At 55.5% G+C, this 17615-nt stretch overlaps 1 protein-coding gene across 1 annotated transcript; it reads left to right on the forward strand.

The window, feature by feature from the left end:
• The first annotated feature begins 818 nt into the window (after positions 1 to 818).
• Positions 819 to 15627, forward strand: CCDC17 (coiled-coil domain containing 17). The gene is made up of 15 exons (XM_039486471.1): positions 819 to 1025; positions 4823 to 4975; positions 5911 to 5973; positions 6722 to 6851; positions 7282 to 7438; positions 8325 to 8447; positions 9334 to 9467; positions 9774 to 9905; positions 11108 to 11221; positions 11515 to 11732; positions 12638 to 12720; positions 13283 to 13498; positions 14226 to 14448; positions 14792 to 14902; positions 15466 to 15627. Exons 1-15 carry the CDS (start codon positions 819 to 821, stop codon positions 15625 to 15627), a joined length of 2226 nt encoding a protein of 741 aa, XP_039342405.1.
• The last annotated feature ends 1988 nt before the right edge of the window (positions 15628 to 17615 follow it).

Here is a 17615-nt window from a genome sequence, read left to right on the forward strand (position 1 = left end):
GGGGGCCATTTGGGGATTGGTCCTGCTTTGAGCAGGGGGTTGGACTAGAGACCTCCTGAGGTCCCTTCCAGCCCTGATATTCTATGAATAACTTGGAGGCTTGGTAGATGGCATTGGCAGGCAGCTGTGCCCCCATGCCAGGGCAAGAATGGGCTGGCCTCCCCCACTCCCAGCCTGATGCAGGCAAGACCAAAAAATAAGGGGGAAGGGGGTAGTTATCCCATTCCTTCCCCACCCACAGGGAATGGGGCAGCAGGAATTCATTAGACACCTAGGAAACCTGAAGCCCTACAAAAGTTCACTTGCCCCAGTTGCTGGAGCATCCCGGGCAAGGACATGGCTGCAGCATCTAACTGGGAAGAAGGAAGCTTGGTCTCTCCCCAACCCGCAAAGCAGGGAGTGTCCCTAGTAACTTTATTTCTGTTTTGTCCTGGTGTGTGTCTGTCTCCTTAGGGTCTCTCTTTCCAGCCCGGTGCCCCCCTGTCTCAGGCATGGAGGTCTAGTGGACTGAGCTTGGGGCTAGGAGCCAAGCTCTAATCCCAGCGCTAACACCAGCTCCTGTTGTGGTCCCTTGGTTTCTCTGTGCCTCTATTTCCCCATCAGTAAAATGGGGATAATAATTAGAGCTGGTTGGGAAATTATGATGATGCTGAGCTGCCTCATGTTGGGGAGGGTTAGCAAGTTACCTTGAGGATGGAAACGCTCATCATCTGTTTATCTGACTCTGCTCCTGGGTTAGGTATTCGGAGCAGCTGTGACCAGCGGACCTGGGGGAAAGCCCCCCTAGGAGAACCAGGCACTTTGAGGCCCCTGTTCCCATGCAGCAGATGGCCCTGAGGATTTTCCGCTGCCCGAGTTGCGACATGGGCTTCCGCTCCAAGCACCTGCTGGACAAGCATGTGGAGAAGTTCTGCATTGGCCGTCAGGCAGCAGGCGACTCCTTTGCTCTCAATGCCAGACACCGGGAGCAGCAGGGCCTGCAAGGGAAGAAGATGCCCAGGAACACAGAGACTCCAGACCACACGGTAATCAAAGCCTTTTCCTGTATCAAGGGCTGGTCTACAGAGATGTGCAGCTAACCAGGCAGCTACTGCTAGGGCAGACTCTGGATGCTGCCTGGTGTGGGAACACTGGGTTGTCCTGCCAGCAGTGCTGCCCATTGCCTCCCCACTGGTAGCTAGACCTCAGAAATATGGCAAAGAAATGCCTTGGAGGGAGTGTGGGGAGGTTTTCTTCCCAGCATGCAGCGTGAGAAATGTCTTTGGAGCAGGCCCGAAGCATGAAAAGAGGGAAGGTTCCCAATTCCCTTTCTCAGCATGGTGCACCCGGCTGGGCTGGGCTTCTTCATCATAGACTTCGCTTACTGCACTGGGAACTCTCTCAGCCCTAACCCGAAAGACAGGAGGTGCCGAATCCTTAGCAAAGAGACTTTTGTCCGCTAGATTTTTTAGTTCAAAAGGTGTTAACAAAACCAAAGAGTATGAAACCATCTGGCTAAAACCCACTCGCCCTCTGCCAGGTTCTCCTTTCTCAGAACTTGTGCTGTCATAAACCCTTTCCAGTCAGCCATAGAGTTTTCCAGGGCAGAAGAGACCTGAAATTCTAATGTACAAAGCAAGCAGGAAAAAGCACACTCTTCTGGGTGGGGGTGGGACCTTCATACATTAGGGAACAAACCCCCAAACCTTGGCAATAAATCATCATGAACCAAAAAAGGGCACAAACTCAGTTGTTTTTTCAGGTAATTTTTCATCTTGATTTAGTTCTAACAGTTCTGGAGCATTGGTTTCTCTCATCTGTTTAGAGTCCCAACTATAGCCACAAAATGATGGGGTCTCAATTAGGGGCTACCACTCAAGAAAGAGATCTTGGAGTCATTGTGGATTGTGCTCTGAAAACCTCCACTCAATGTGCAGCGGCAGTCAAAAAAGCGAATGGACTGTTGGGAGTCATTAAGAAAGGGATGATAAGACAGAAAATATCATGTTGCCTCTATAGGAATCCCAAGTACGCCCACATCTTGAATACTGTGTGCAGATCTAGTCGCACTATCTCAAAAAAGATATACTGGAATTGAAAAAGATTCATAAAAGGGCAACAAAAAGGATTAGGGGTATGGAGCAGCTTCCATATGAGGAGAGATTAATAAGACTGGGACTTCTCAGCTTGGAAAAGAGATGACTAAGGGGGCATATGATTGAGGTCTACAAAATCATGACTTGTGTAGAGAAAGTAAATAAGGAAGTGTTATTTACTCCTTCCCATAACACAAGAATTAGGGGTCACCAAATGAATTAATAGGCAGCAGGTTTAAAACAAACCAAAGGAAGTATTTCTTCACACAACGCACAGTCAACCTGTGGAACTCTTTGCCAGAGGATGTTGTGAAGGCCAAGACTATAACAGGACTAGATAAGTTCATGGAGGATAGGTCCATCAATGGGCCAGGATGGGCAGGGATGGTGTCCTTAAGCTCTGTTTGCCAGAAGCTGGGAATGGGCAACGGGATGGATCACTTGGTGATTCCCTGTTCTGTCCATTCCCTCTGGGGCATCTGGCACGGGCCACTATTGGAAGACGGGATACTGGGCTAGATGGACCTTTGGTCTGACCCAGTATGGCTGTTCTGATGTTCTTAATGTAATCAGGGGCTGCCTCACTGTGTGTATGTACAGCCCCTAGCACAATGGGCATGAGACCTCTGGGAGAGGGTTTCCTCCCATCCCCTCCGTGTGTGTGTTCCCTCCCCTGCTGAGGGGACAGTGCATTCACCAGCAGGCAGCCTGTGGAGACCCTGTGTTGCACTCTTCCGTTGGGAAAAGAGAGAAGCTGTCTCTGCTAGACCTGCACTCTCCTCAGCTCAGCACTTGGCAGTGGATGTGAACCCTGGCATGAACCAGCCTTGGAAAGAGCCGTTCGCTCCCCAAGGGAAACCTATTGTTGCACCAGGCTTGTCTGCTGAGTTGCTAGGAGATGGTGGCATGTAGGCAAACAAGTGGGTAATCCAGCCCTGCCCCCTCCCAGTCCATTCCCCAAAGCCTCCTGCATTTGAATTCTGCGGGCTGGGTGCAAATAAGCAGGACAGACTCCAGAAGGGATCCAGATTCAAATCCTCCCTCTGATTCTGTTATCATAGCTTATATTTCTACAGGGCTGTCCACCCTGAAGTGCTCTATAGCTCTGTGGAAAATGCAGCCACCTCTGGAGTGGCGAGTGGTGGCCAAATAGTACATGCTGCCAAAATTCAACACTCCTCTCCAGACACTGTTCTCACTGCAGCGGGTACCCCATGGGGTCTATAACGTTGAGGCCGGGCAGACAGCACCAGAGCTCGTCACAGCTCTTAGATTGTCTGCAAAAGATGTTTCTCACTGATCTTAAAACAAATGGGTGTTCGGGTACCTTGCTGGGTAGGCACGATATAAGAACTTAAACAAGCTGTAGAATTACCACGTCCATTCCCCAGATAATTGCTGGTTACAGCCCCACAGGCTGAGAGGTGCTGGTAGAGAAGTAGCTGGGTCTAGTGGTCTGAGTGTTGACCTGGGAGCCGTGAGCTCCTATAGACGTGTCTGTCTCACTGGGTTTTTATACTGGTGCCCATCGCTATGGGAATTGGATGCTTCTTAAATTCTAATCCTGGCTCTGACACTGACTGGCTCTGTGGACTTGGATGACTCACTTACCCGCTCCATGCCTCAGTTTCCCCACCTGTGAGGCAGGGATAATGGCAGTTGCCCACCTCACTGTGGGGCATTGAGAATTGATGAACGTTCAAAGGGGGCTTGGAAGATGCTATACTGGGCTCTATGCTGCTCTTATGAGAGGCTGAGCCCATTTCACAGGCTTCCCAGCACCTCAGCCCTGCCGCCGACTACCATCGCCAGGGCTTTCTCCATACAGCTTCCACTTCCTGCTGCTAACAGTGTATCCTAGCGCAGGAGGACATGTGGCTGTCACTTGGAGATTCAGCCCGTCCCTAGTCCTGAAGGGCCTCCTGGGGGCATATAGATATTTCAGAGGGAGATTCACCTGGTGTGTTGCATTTCTGGGAGGAGGCCTGGCTGAGGGGTGGGGCAGGTAATCAGATTTAGCTATTTTGCCCCATCTCTGGGCTAAAGCAATGGCCCCTTTAGGTGAGAACAGGGATCATCCTAACATGCAGCTGGACGGCTGGACACATGGATTTTAAGGCCGAGATTTCAGACCCCCCGGTGCCCAATCCCCTTCCCCCTCCCCCTGCCCCTGGCATCACAGTGGCAAAACTTGAAGTGGCAAAACTCCCCCCTCACTGGGGCCAGGGCCCCAGCCAGCCAGGTGACATGAGGAATGGTTTTAGGTGAGGTTTCAAGCAGCAGGGGGCCCAGCCAGGGGGGGGGCCCCAGGCCAGCTGCGAGGGGGAGCCACTAAGGGGGGAGCTGAGAGAAGCTGAAGGCAAGCCTGGGTGGGGGGGCCCCCCTGGGGTGGGGCCTGGGGCTTGCCCCCCTTGCTACCCCCCCCGCTGGCCGGGGCTGCATAAATACAGATAAACAGTTGTTGTGGCACAGGTAGACTGTGGAGTTTTTATAGCATTTGGAGCGGGGCTCAGAAAGAGAAAGGGTGAGAACCCCTGGTTTAAAGTACAGGGTCAGTAAGAATCCATTACAGCTGCCCGGATCCAAATCTTGGACATGGTAGACCCAGTGCAGGGTTTCCCAGGTCTTAGTCTGAGACCTGCTGCTCCAGGCAACGTAGCCACCCCTCCCCCTCCCCACACACACACGTTAATGGGCCCGTGCGTTTGTCGCTCACCTGTGCTGGGCTCGTTTGCTTTCTGCTCCAGCGGCGGCAGCTGAGTGACCCACAGGTGAGGAGAGTCCGTCTGGGACAGCAGCCACGGGACTTCCTGAGCGACCGCGAGAGGAACCTTCTCGGAGGCTATGAGCCTAAAGGGAGCCCCTCAGACAGCCGGGCCTTGAGGAAGCTGACTGAGGAGGTACTGAGTGCAAGCGGTGGTGACGGTTGGGCTGGAATTTGGAGCTCTCTGCTTCTCTACATTGGGTCCTCACCCTCCGCTGTTCCCAACCACGGCTCCTCCATGCATCCCATAGATCCCCATTCCAAGGGCCCATAGACAGAATCGGGGGATGGGATATGGATGCTTCTGGCAACTGAACATCCTGTATGGATGAGGGAGACTGCTGCCCCTTTCCACACACTCCTGGGATGCAAATCTGAGTCCTGTGGACTTCAAGGGCTGTTAAAAAGCAGCGCATTGAGGGGAGGGTCTCACTCCACCTGGCACGAACCCAGGAGTCACCAGTGCTGCTTTGCACGCCACAGCACTGGGTGGATGGGGGAGTGACCCTTTGTGTTTCATGTACTGTGTGCCAGGTAATATCATGAAAGGACTCCATGCGTGTAAAACTAAATTAGCTCTTTATTAAGAGCACTATTTACAGAGGTGCTGCTACTGCAGCAAAGTGTATTCCAGCCATGGGCACACAGACTAACGGCCTGGTGTTTTCTCCAAACTCTTCCTTCCTGTAACCTGTGCTCCTCCCTCGGAGTTCCATGCAGGTTGCTACACTTTGTGTCCATAAGTGTGGCCCTGGGTTCTTGGCTGATGTATTTTGGGGTTCCGGGAAAATCATGGGGGGATTTGAAAAGCTAGCAAAAGACCCATGACATTTCTAGGGACATGAGATAACAGTGGTGTGTGTGTGTGGTTCGAGATTCAGTCATTCGTTTTGTACCTTTAAAGGGTCTTCAGGGTTAGCTGAGTTATTTCTGTCACCAGCACCTTTGAAGGGGTTTAATGCATCAGCAGCCCCTAGCTACCTCTGGGTCCCTATCCCAGCTTTTATATTGTGCTGATACAAAAGGAGGGAACGTCTGTCAGGACATGATCACTTCTGTTTCTTTTAACAGTTCCACAAACTGAGGATGTCTCTGGAGGACTCTGTCCCTACTCTCCAGCCCTTGAAGCCAGAGGTAAACCCAAGCATGCGGCAACTCTGTGACTTGGAAAATATGCAGGGAAGGGGAGGCAATTAGAACCCATGCAGAGGAGGGTGGAATGCCTCGGACATTGGGATACAGAGGAGGCTTTTGGTCACTGTTCAGATCCTGCCCAGGTCTGCAGAGGCCTGAAGTCACTCCTGTCATTAGAGCGACTGGTTACATATGTACCTAGTTAAAAGTTGGGGGGCAGCAGATGTGGCTCACAAACACGTAGCATAGACCCGGGGTTTGTGGACCCAACATCCTTCTCTCAGTGGATGGTGCTGAAGCCACTCCAGGGTGTGAGAGAGAGGAGGTTATTGGCAGGGCAGGATTTTCGGCTTTAAGAAAATCCCCGGGTCGTGAGAGTTGGCAACTCTGCAAACTTAACGAGACCCACAGGTAGCTAGAACTGCCCCAGTGCGTCCTTGTTAGCTGAAGTGATGAGCCTCATGCTAAACCCTGATTCTACTGGCTCAGCGTGGAGAGCAGGTTCCAGAGCTAGGGACACCCCCCCAACCTTGCTCCCAGCCTCCTCCTGTTTAAATCTGGGCCCTTAACTCTGTGCTGCCTGTGAACTGGGCAGGCAGCATTCTGTCGCCCCTCCCTGGCTGAGCTCGTCCAGAATGGGGTCATCTCCAGCACCCCATGGGCTCCTCCACCCTTGCCTGGAGGTTGACTTGAACTGGCTCTTGTGGTGTTGTGCCTTCTGCTCCTGTGGGCTTTGCTTGTCCTCCAGGAGGATGCCAGCCGTCGGATTTCCCACCGGCAGGGGTACAGGGAGCGGCTGCAGGAGATAGCAAAGGCGCACGAGCACCAGATGGCTGATATCCAGGCCAGGAACAAGCATCTGGAGCAGCAGGGAGAGGGTAGGAGGAGGGGAGCATGCACGTTGCCCCTACGCTGAATTCTCTCCCCTTCATACTTGTTCCCACGTAGCAGTGGGGCAGCGAGCCTGGAGCATCCCCGGAAGCAGGCGAATGCAGACAGGCAGCCTTGACACTGTATGTGGGCTGACACATGGTTCCATTGGCCCGGGCATCCCAGAGAAGAGGGGGATGTCACTAAATGGATGGGAGAACCCCACACCCACCGGGTAGGGTCTCACACCCCTGCTGGGTCTCCAGCAACCAGACCCGCCTTCAGCATCCAGGGATGTGCTGGAGCGAGATCTAGATCCAATCAGGTGGGAGGCAGGGAGACCAAACTGTGTTTGTGATGTGGCCTGGCAGAGAGGTGGGGATCCTGCTGGACTGACTGGAGTCTCGTGCGGTGAGGCTATCCCTGTGTGTCCTGCAGAAATCCGCAGGCGCCTGTTGGAGCTGGCAGCCAGCAACTCTTCCAGCGCGCACATCGAGCAGCTGCTGCTGGAGCTGAAGGCCCAGGAGGCGAAGAACCAGCTGGCGCTGGATGCTCTGAGAGACCAGATTGGGCTCATGCAGGCTGCAGACACGAGGTGAGAACCCAGCAACCCCCCAGCCTAGTGTGGGGGCAGTATGACTCTGCTGGGGAGCTGGGGGAGCCCCCCACCACCCCGTGCTCTTTGGTCTCTTGATCCCCTGGCCTGGCAGGAGGAGTCTCTCACTTCTAGGTGGAAGGAAGAGCTTGTGTTGCTACCACGTGAAGGGAAGGGGAGTGGGGCTGATGCTGTGATCTGTCAGCCTTCAGCATCATGATTCCCTATAGCACAGTCTCGCACACAGGCCCCCTAGGAGCTGACCGGGCCCCAGGATGCTCCATAGAGTTAAGCAGTGCTGGAGAAGAGATGGTCACAAGTAGAACTCCGTTCCAGGAAGCAGGCGCGTGGACCTCATGGGCCCAGACTCCAGACTTGGGTGCTGATGGTGGGTGCCCCGATCCTGGACGCTCCCTGGGCCCTGAGGCTCCTGAATTGCTGTGTGAGGTGTCGATCTGAGCCTGGATCTGAAGTCAGGGGCTCTCCATGGCGAATGAGGGGAGCTCTCAGGCACAAGGCTGAATGCAGAGGGGGAGGGGCCTCACCTTCCAGTTGGGATCTTAAAATACATGGAGAGGAACACACAGGGGCTGCTCCAGGCAGTGGGAGCTGTGGAGGAGACGGCCGGAGGCCGGTGCCAAGTGAGGTCAAAGCTAATGATATAGATGGGAAGGGAGGTGTCTCTAGGCCATGCTGGTTTTCTCTCTCCTGTCCGCCAAAGACTCAGAGATAATCCAAGGGACCTTTGGGCTCCTCAGTGTTTCCTGTCTCAGGGCAGCTCCTGCCGTGGGTTTGATTTAGGAGACGGGGCCAGAGGGGACATGCCGGTGGCAAGCAGCGACCCAGGTAGATCTCTCCCCCCGCCCTGCTTTGGTTTTGTTTTCAGAAGCAGATTGGAGCCAGACAGCCGTACCAACGCAGCCGGGGCCGCGGAGAAGGCGGGCGGGAAGGTCTCCATCAGTCTCATCCCATTCCCTCCGGCTGCCGGGCCCCTCTCCTCGGAAATCAGGTGCGCACAAGCCCAGCTGCCAGCGTCTCCACCGAAGCAGCGGGGGCCCAGGCTGACACAGCCCTTCTGTAACTGGGGAGTCCCTGGTGCAGTTACATGGGGCCGCTCCTGCTGTGGATCTCGGGAGGGAGAGATGGAGATGGCCTTCGAGGTCCCGTCTAGCCCAGCATCTGGGGGCCAGGCCGGATTGGCTCTTAGAGCCTCCAGCTTAACAGCTCTCCACTAGGACTGTGTTGGGTCTGGGGTGGGGGTGCACGACGTGGGGCACAGCTTGGGTGCCTGTGAGGGGGGAGACATAGACGGAGGGACCTCTGGGGCCCCTATGGCCACGCACACAATGCTGCAGTGAGGACAAGCAACAGTGAACTGCCCTGAACAGTGCCTCAGTGTCCCCACCATGGGTGGGGGACAGCCACCCTTCGGCACACGCCCACGGCTGCATGGAACTGCCTTCGGAGCATTGAAATCAAGGGCCGTTCGCGGCCTGAATACCTCTGGGCCTCACGACAGGGCACTGGAACGCAGCAGCTAAGAGGTTAATAAGTCTCTGTGTACCTGTGTGCGCTGTCTCTGCTCTCTGTCTGTCCCCACCTCCCTCTGTCTGTCTAACTGCTGGGGCCTGTCTGTATGTCTGCCTGCCTGGCTCCTCTGCTTGTGTGTCTGTCTGTGCCTGCCTGCCTGCTGTGGGGAGGTGATTCAGTTTGTGTCTGAACGCTGCCAGCTTTGCATTTGCGGGGCTGGGGCTGGGGCTGGGCCGGGGTATTTTGTACCTACTGAGGCTCGGGCTGGGCTGCGCTCAGTTAGTCAGAGCATGTCACCCCGGGCTGAGAGAGGCTCCCTCAGATGCAGGCTGCCAGGAGCCTGACTCCGTTCTGCTTCCCCTCAGAGCCCTGCACCTGGCCTACCTGCAGGGCGGAGGGAGCGACCCTGCCGTTCTGGCACAGATGTACGACCTGCAGGTGGAGGCCACGGCGCTGGAGAGGGCGGCTGGGAGGCAGGAACACAAGGAGCGGAAGAACAGTAAGTCCCTCCCGCCCCTTGGGGTGGGGGTTGTTCCAGGTGTCTTGGAGCCTGGGATTAGCGCACTCAGGTGCAGCATTAATGTCGCTGTGCACCTGAGCAGCTGCAAAGCACTAACCCCAGCGGCCGCCGCACTTCTACCCAGCATGCAACAGGCCCCATGAAGCCAAGGACTCGGGTCTGAGTTTGAATCCTCCCAGCCGGTGCCTGGCAGTGGAAGATGTAAGTCCCTCGTGCTCTCTCACCGCCCCCGGCACAGCTCTTCCCGTGAGTAACTCTGAGCGCCTCCCCTTGCTGTGATTGCAGAACACCAGGCTGCCGGCGCTGGCCCCCGGGGCCTGGACGCAGAGCTGCTGGCTGTGGAGCTGGAGAATCAGCGGCTGGAGGATGAGCTCTTTAAGCTGAAGATGCAGAGGGATAAGAGGAGGGCGGATGACGGTAGGCAGGGCATGGCCAGCTTCTCTCCGCAGCACGGAGCAGGTGGTGCAGAGGGATCCCCATGAGAGCCTGAATGGGGCTGGCTGTTGGTGGCATCACAGCGGCTGCAGCGCAGTGGGGTGTGGGGTACCTTTGGGAGAATGCACCCGTCGCCTCCGTGATATTGTGGCCAAGAGCTGCCAGCTGACGCCGCATCTTAGCCTCCATCCGGAGGCCACAGCAGGCTGCACAGCTAGAGGGATCTCCTAGTTTGGCTCCGTTTCCATGACAGTACCAATCCCAGGGTGTCCTGGAAATGTGCTGCCCTTTCCCCTGGGCTGTCAGCCATCCCTCTGCACCGTTCTGACACCTGCCGGGACTTGGCCCGGTGTGGTCTGTGTCCCCCTCCCTTGCTGGCTGCGGGTAAATGTGTAAATACACTAGCCATCACTGTGAACATGACACCAACCCGCCCCTTGCCAGGGCCCCAGGATTCAGCACCCGGCTGAGCGAGGGTGTTCTGGTCAGTGCTGGTGTGTTCCTTGTGTGGTGCCTGTGTTGATGCTTTGATAGCACAACGTGCTGGGAGAGGAGGCTGTTAATGCATCCTGAGATGCATGTGGTGTCTTCTGCGGACGCCACACAGAGGGAAAGAACCTACTACTGCTGCCAGTTATTGGTGTCACTCTAGTGGTGGAGGCCTGTGCTTCAGGGCTGAAGGTCGGAGGGTCAGTCCTTGCCAATGACCCATGGTGTGTGTGGGGGCATTAAATAAGCCATGCTAATTATTGCACACAGCTGCTGGCGGGAGACCCCCGGCCTGCTGTGCATATAGTGTAGCTCAGATGTTTTCCAGTTACAGTCTCGTAAAACACCAGCCAAGCACTATGTTAATTAACAGCAGCCCTGTCGCGGGAGCTGCTGGCCCGATGGCCCTGTCCAGCACCAGGGGAGGGAGCTGATACTGGTTGCAGTATGTGCTGTGCTCTCCTGTCTCCTGCCCATCACCCCAGATGCCATGACAGGGCACCAGCTTGTGGGAAGCTGCAGGCATGTGCAGTAGGGCAGGTGCTTGGCTGGGGTGGGTGTCCCTGCACATCTATTAGTGTTTATCTTTCCCTGTCCCTGCCCACCCCGTCACTGTGACATCTGCTCACTGGGCACGAGGACATGAAGGGTCAGTGACATCCTCGTAGGTCCCTTTCCTTGCGCCCTCTGCTCAGTTTCATACATGGCCCTGCCCTTCGGTGGAGAGAACGAAGCGGAGGAAGGACTTGCTGGCCAGAGAGTTGCTGCCTCCTCCGTCAAGGAAAGACGGATGCCAAGAGATGAGCCTCGTGCCGTGCTCCTGATCGGCAGCTGGGAGCTCTTCCCCAAGAGCTCCTTGTGCCCAGCTGTGTGAGCGTTCTCCTGGGTGCCGGGCATGCTGGGTTTGCGGGGCAGTGTGGGGGGAGCAGGGATCCATCCAGTCACACCCAGTGAAGATGAATGGAGAGCCAGCGCAGTGAGCAGGGCATCTGGGCTGCTTGCTCCTCTCCCTCCCTCCCTCCCTCTGTGGCCCAGGACCCACGATGGCACCCTGTGTTCAGGCAGTGCACCTCCTCTCTCCTTTCTGGCTCCCTTCCCCCAGGCGCTCTGGACAAAGAGCTGGCGGAGCAGCAGCGGGCGCACACGATGGAGATGGCTCAGCTGCACGCCGAGGTCGGGATGCTGAGACGTGAGGCAGAGAGGATGCAGCCACGACGGGCTGGGAGGAGGTCGCCACCCATGCTCCCGCCGCCGGTGGCCCCGCCCCTGCCACCTCCCCCGCCCCTGCCTCTGCCAGGCCTGCGGGAGCTCCCCTTCATGGTGAGTCCTTTCCCCGGGGATGGGGCCCACAAGGTCTCCTGTTGCCTTGGTAGCTGACTTTTAATCTCTCCGGGAGCCATTTATGGGGCTGAAACAATCCAGGATCTGGCCCCTCCTGGTGTTCCAGTTCCTGACTGAAGGAAAGCTCGTGTGCAGACCAGCTCCCAGGTTGTTTCTGCTCTGGCTTCCTGAAGAACATAACCCCCCAGCCCCATCCTGGTGTACCGGGTCTTCTGTGGCTCCCAAGTGCCCAGACCCGGCACGTGCTAATAGTTCCCATGGTGCTTTGAGTGCCCTATAGTGGTAGCTGTAATTACAGTCCTGCTCACTACAGGAAATACTGCCTGGGCAGCAGGATCCAGAATCCCTCACAGGAAGCTGGTGTGACTGTGGGTTCAGAGCACCTGGTGGATGGTTAGCTGTAGATCCCCAGGTGTGTGTCTGTCCTGACACTGACAGCTACACCCGAACCCCACGTGTGCACAGCATGCCACTTGTCTCCAGGTCTCCACATGGCAGGTTAACATCTGCATAGCCAGAAATGTGACGGTGTCATTGTCCCATCCACCCTGCCTGCTCCCTGCGCATCCCTGACCACTTCCACGTGTCATTTTTGTCACGGTGGCCTCAAGTCAGCACTTAATCATGGGCTTCATGTTCAGCAGGTGAGTAGAGGCATTTAAAAACTAAACTGGAGAATGTACGAGGAATGATCCCACTAGATCACATACTTAACCAGCCTTTTCCTTCTCTGACCCCGATTTGCCCTCTGGCAGGGCTGGGGCTCTGTGGGCAGCAGGTGAGTTCTAGCAGTCACGGCCCGGCGTCTGGCTGATCTGCGCTGCTGTTTGTGATGCACAGGGGACCAGTCTGGAAGCTCTTCATGCTATTTCTGCCTGTTGCAGGACCGAATGGGACCTCAGACCCATCTCAGCAGACACTTGCTGGACCCTCCCGACGCCCTGGGACCGGCTCCGTATGACCCAGCGTACGTGTCTTGTCATTGGCCAGCCAGCCCTACATCCCATAATCCTTTGCTGCAATTCCCACTCTGTTTTGTAGGAGGCATCGGGAACTGGCCATCATGAGTTGCCCGGCGGGTTGAGAACATGCTGACCAGCCTGCTTCAGCAGGAAAAGGCAACAGGGCACGAGAGAGCTGGTTCGTGTCTCTCCAGCAATAACTGTTAACAATCCCTGTTGTAAAACTGCAGCTGCTGCTCTCCACCTCTGGAGGAAGCCGGGCATCAAATGCTTCCTCTGTGTAGTAGGGTCATTGCAACACTCTCTCTTCAAAGGCTGGTGCTGGCAAATGACCCGCACTAGCAGGGGGAGCTTCCCCCAGATACCCAGGAGCTTTTCACTGCAGTTAACATCTGCCTTCCGGAGTGTGGCCTAGTAGCTAGAGCAGAGCTCTGGATATCGGGACTACTTGGTTTTATCACCAAGTCACTGCTCCGCTCTGTGCCTCAGTTTCCCCATCCAGGGATGCTTGTGCAGTGCAGAGGGTTCTCCTCACCTGTCTCTCTGCCTCCTCTCCCTCCCTCACAGGGCCGGCTTTGTGATATTCTACGATTTCCTGCTGGCCTTGGACCCTACCTTCTCCCAGGTTTGCCTGGTGGCTGGGCTTTACCGTAATGGGCAGGAGATGGGCAAGCCAACCCCTCTCCCTGTCGCTTACTGCCAAATGGGCCAGTCCCCACCGTATGTAGTAGATGGGCAGAGAGGCAACAGTGCAATCCTATCGGCTAAACAGCCGGTGCCAAGGTGAGCTGCATTGGCAAACTCCTGCCGCTTTCTTCCTGAATGTATGGAATGAATTGACCCTCTTCTTCCTGCCCTGCTACACCGGGTGTCTCTTTAACTGGTGCTTGGGAACAGCTGGCCAAGGAACACTTTCCCTCCATGGACAGCCTTGCAAAATCAGCTGGGTGTCATCTGCTTTCCCTTCCCTTGAGGCATCTGGTGTTGGTCACTGTTGGAAAAAGCACCCCAGACTGGGTGGGGCCGTGGTTTGATCTGCGACAACAGATCCTATGTTCTTTTGTGCAGCGTTGCTACAGCAAGGGTGCCCGAGCTTCGTCCCACTGGGCACTGCCGCTCCGATGGTTGGCTAGGTTAGCATTCCTAGGCAGAGCTGCTAGAATGCCTTTGCTGACCTGAGGGGTGGGGTGGGGGGTGGATTTCAGTCCCTGTTTGAGAGCCCCCGCCAGGTGTGAAGTGAACTGATTAGTGCTGTTTGGGATGTTGTGAACACGCGAGAGGCTATCGATTACCGTTACCCAGAAACCATTCCCCCTGCATGGTAAATGTGTGTGGTGCTTTAATAACCAGCCCCAGTCCCTGCCCTGAAGAGCTTATGCTCTGAACCAGGCAATGCACAGAGAGCAGCTCAATGAGGGGAGGCTGTGAAGCGGCTGCGGTGAGGAGGGAAGATCTTCCTGCTTCTGTGACACCTCTGTCCATAATGGCTTCCCTCGTCCCTGCCTTCCAGAGTCCGGCCCTCAACCTCCATCGCTCTGGTGATGGAGCTGCAGGCCTCTGGGGGCTTCGACGCCTACGGGCAGGAGATCCAGCGCCTGGCCTCCCGGGGATGGGCCAAAATCCACCTTTTTGACCAGCTCCACCAGCTGATCAGCGGGCGATGGAAGATTCCGGTGCGGTTGCTTCCGGTGCAGCCGGGCCTCACAACAGAACAGCTGAACGGGATCCCTCAGGTGTGTAGGGCCTTCCTGAGATCCAGGACACCTGCCCTTCCCCCTCTCTGGGTCATTCCCTCCTCATTCTGGGGCGAGGCTCTCATGCTGTTGCCTTCGAGGTCAGTTAGTTATTCGCTTAAAGCTTCAGCAAAACCCCTGCAGCCCTTACTGGGCTCGGCAAGTGCGGAAAAAACAAACAGTAGCCCTGTTTTTAAGACTGGGCTAGAGCAAAAAATGGTGGAGGTCTGAAATGCAGAACAACCTGGCTCCTCCAGGCCTTGCATTGTCCAAAGCCAAGTGATGATACCTCTCCAGTCCCAGACCCGCCCTCCAGAGACCTGACCTCTGGCTCCTCCCGCAGGCTGGCAAGACGGAGCTTTACCTTCGGGTGGTGAATGCGAGAGACGCCGACATGCAGTCGATGGCCGAGATCGACCCTGGCAACGCCGCCATGTACCAGTACCCTCCCACGGTGAGCAGGAGCCCTCGTGCGTTTGATGCCAGCATTGGCCTGGACAGCACCCTGCTTAGCCTAGAGCAGGAAGCTAACGCATACCTATGAGGGCTCGTCTCCTCAGGCTGGGTTCCTTGAAGTGTAAGAAGTGCTCTGGTCACAGGGTTTGTTGCCGGCCTGCAATGGCACATCTTCCTCCTGGATTTCATTCCCCAGCTCTGCCCACGCGCTGCCCATTTCTGAGAGGCGCTCGGCTAGCAGCACGGACTCCACCCTGTGTACGTGTGCCTCGGGGTTCGCTCCCAGGCAGGTGTCGGAGGGTAGATTCTGCGCAAAGCCTCCTGCTATTTGAGGTACAGCGAGGTGCTCTGTCTCCCGGCAGGGTCTTTCTGCTCCGCTCCTGTTTTCAGATCCAGGGCTCGGAGATTCAACCCTGCCTGCCCAGTGACTCCTCTGACAGCATCATGTCCCCCCATCCTGTCCGTGTGGCATCGCCAATAGACAGTTATTTCTGCAGCAGGAGTGGCCCCTCCATCCTGGCTGCTTTCTGTAATTAATGTGCTTTCTTCTCTTGATTACAGGTGTCCAGTCGCACAGCGCCCCCTGCAGGCAGCCTTCCAACCCAACGCCCTTCCCACCCTGCCCCCACCGGCCTGTACCTTTCTGCTCCTCCTTACACTGGCTTTGTTGACCCGCCTCCTATTCAGGAGCAGCCCGTCCAGCACAAAACTAGTCAAAGGTGAGAAAGGGGATGTTCCAGCCCTTCCCCCCCATTCCAGGAGTGGCCCTCCGGGAATGGGATTTCCCTTCCCCTTACCCTGAGTCAGGAAAATGATCAAAATGTAGTATTAAAAAGGGATGGAAAGACGCATAAACACAGCCCAAGAGTCGTGTGTGTGTGTGTGTGTGTGTGTGTGTAAATGCGCATATGTGGGTTTGTATAATTAATACATGGCACTACGGGGTGGTGAAAGGGTTTTATCAGCGCTCCTTTGGGGTGGCTGCATTACTCATAGGTGACACGCTCATCTGTGAGTTATGGGACCAACCCAAACACGTTCTAGTAATAGAAATGAGTATTTGTATTACGGTCAGGTCCACGGGCCCCAGGCAATTGGAGCCCTGTTGTGCCAGGTGCTGTGCAGATGTATCCAAAAAGAGTTCCCTGGCCAAAGAGCTTATAATCCAAATAGACAGAGACGGACAAAGGGCAGGAGGTACTGGCCCATGTCACGCTTCTCTGTGTTCTGTGCCTGCCTCACATGTTGCAGAAAAACTGTTTTAGGAATTGTAATGGGACTTCTTCTTGTACCCCTCTACTTAAAAAGTCAGGCGCCGCAGAGGATACGTCTACGCAGCAAAAAAGACCCCTTGGTAGCAAGAGCCCAGGTCAGCTGACTTGGGCTTGCGCTGTGGGGCTAAAAATAGCAGTGCAGATGTTTGGGCTGGGGCTGGAGCCCGGGCTCTGAAACCCAGGTAGGAGGAAGGATCTTGGGGTCCCGTCTGAGCCCAAATGTCTACACTGCTATTTTTAGCCCGGCGGCGTGAGCTCGGGTCAGTTGACCCGATCTCTGAGCGCCTTTGCTGTGTAGACATGCCCTTCGTTACCACAACTCCCTGTGCGCAGGGCTTGAGGGGAGCGAATAATGAAAGTTAGTAAATCTCAAACACCCCTGAACAGTGCTCCAGGGGTTTAAAACAGGATACCTCAGGCCCTTCCAGGGCTTGCAGCTAGTGCTGGGTCCCTCAGAGGGGAAACCTGCCTTTCCCAGCAGAAGCAAGCCCCCATTTCCAGCCTGCCTGGCCCCAGATAGCCGACATTAAAGCCGTGGTGTTGTTTGGCTGCAGAAGGTGTCCCTGGGGTGGAGCTAAATGTTGCCCTGCCTGGGCCTCAGGCAGGGGGAATTTTTGGGTGGGAGGAGAGAGGTGTTTCTACATTTGAGGCAGGAGAGGGAAACGCCTCTCTGGTGGGTTGGTTTTGTAAATGTTGAGCGGAAGTGCTGGGGAGGGGGCAGAGTGCAGGTGAAGGAGGCGAAAGGGCAGGAATGTTAGACACATTTCAGCCAGCATTTCAGGGAGGACTACTTTTCGTATCCTTCCGCCTGTAACATTGAGACTCTTTGTACCACGAGTCTGTTTGTATTTGCAGGGTAATTAGTGTAATTTTTTAGGATTCCCGGCTCAATCCAGCTGCCATTGACATCAATGAGAGTTTTGCCTTTGAATGCAGTGGCAGCAGGTTCTGGGCCTTTGGACTGTGTGTTCTGTGAATGGTTTGAATATGTCCCTTTTGGGGTCACACTGAGTTTTTGTTTTTAAAGGACCAATTTTTTTTCTTTAAAGGCCTTTAAATCCAGCCATTTGCACGTGTAAATGACAGAGGCTAAAACCCAGCACTCACGACTGCAGGCAAAACACCCACGACTGGCAACTTTGCTTGAGTACAAACTGTGGGTCAGGCCCGGATTCTGTGCTCCGACAGGATTAGCACATGGCATGATGGGTAGCTTCTGTAATTTGCATGTGCAAATGCCTGTCTAGGTTTATTTGGTCCTGTCTCAGCACAGGGGGCTGGACTAGATGTCCTCTCAGGGGCCCGTCCAGCCCTGCATTTCTGTGGTTCTGTGACCGTGCATACTAAGCCGTGCTTGCCAATGCACGACGCCTGGCCTGGGGCAGCCGTGCTTAAAGAAGGAGCCGTAGATTCATTACCAGCTTGCGAATGCTGCAG

This window comes from Mauremys reevesii, linkage group 8, assembly GCF_016161935.1.
Source record: "Mauremys reevesii isolate NIE-2019 linkage group 8, ASM1616193v1, whole genome shotgun sequence".
In the NCBI taxonomy this organism is placed as follows: Eukaryota; Metazoa; Chordata; order Testudines; family Geoemydidae; genus Mauremys; species Mauremys reevesii.

Coding starts and splice junctions, on each gene's coding strand:
- CCDC17 (XM_039486471.1), top strand. CDS start 819: ATGCAGCAGATGGCCCTGAGGATTTTCCGCTGCCCGAGTTGCGACATG. Junction 1,026..4,822: donor CAGAGACTCCAGACCACACG/GTAATCAAAGCC, acceptor TTTCTGCTCCAG/CGGCGGCAGCTGAGTGACCC. Junction 12,721..13,282: donor CCGGCTCCGTATGACCCAGC/GTACGTGTCTTG, acceptor CCTCCCTCACAG/GGCCGGCTTTGTGATATTCT.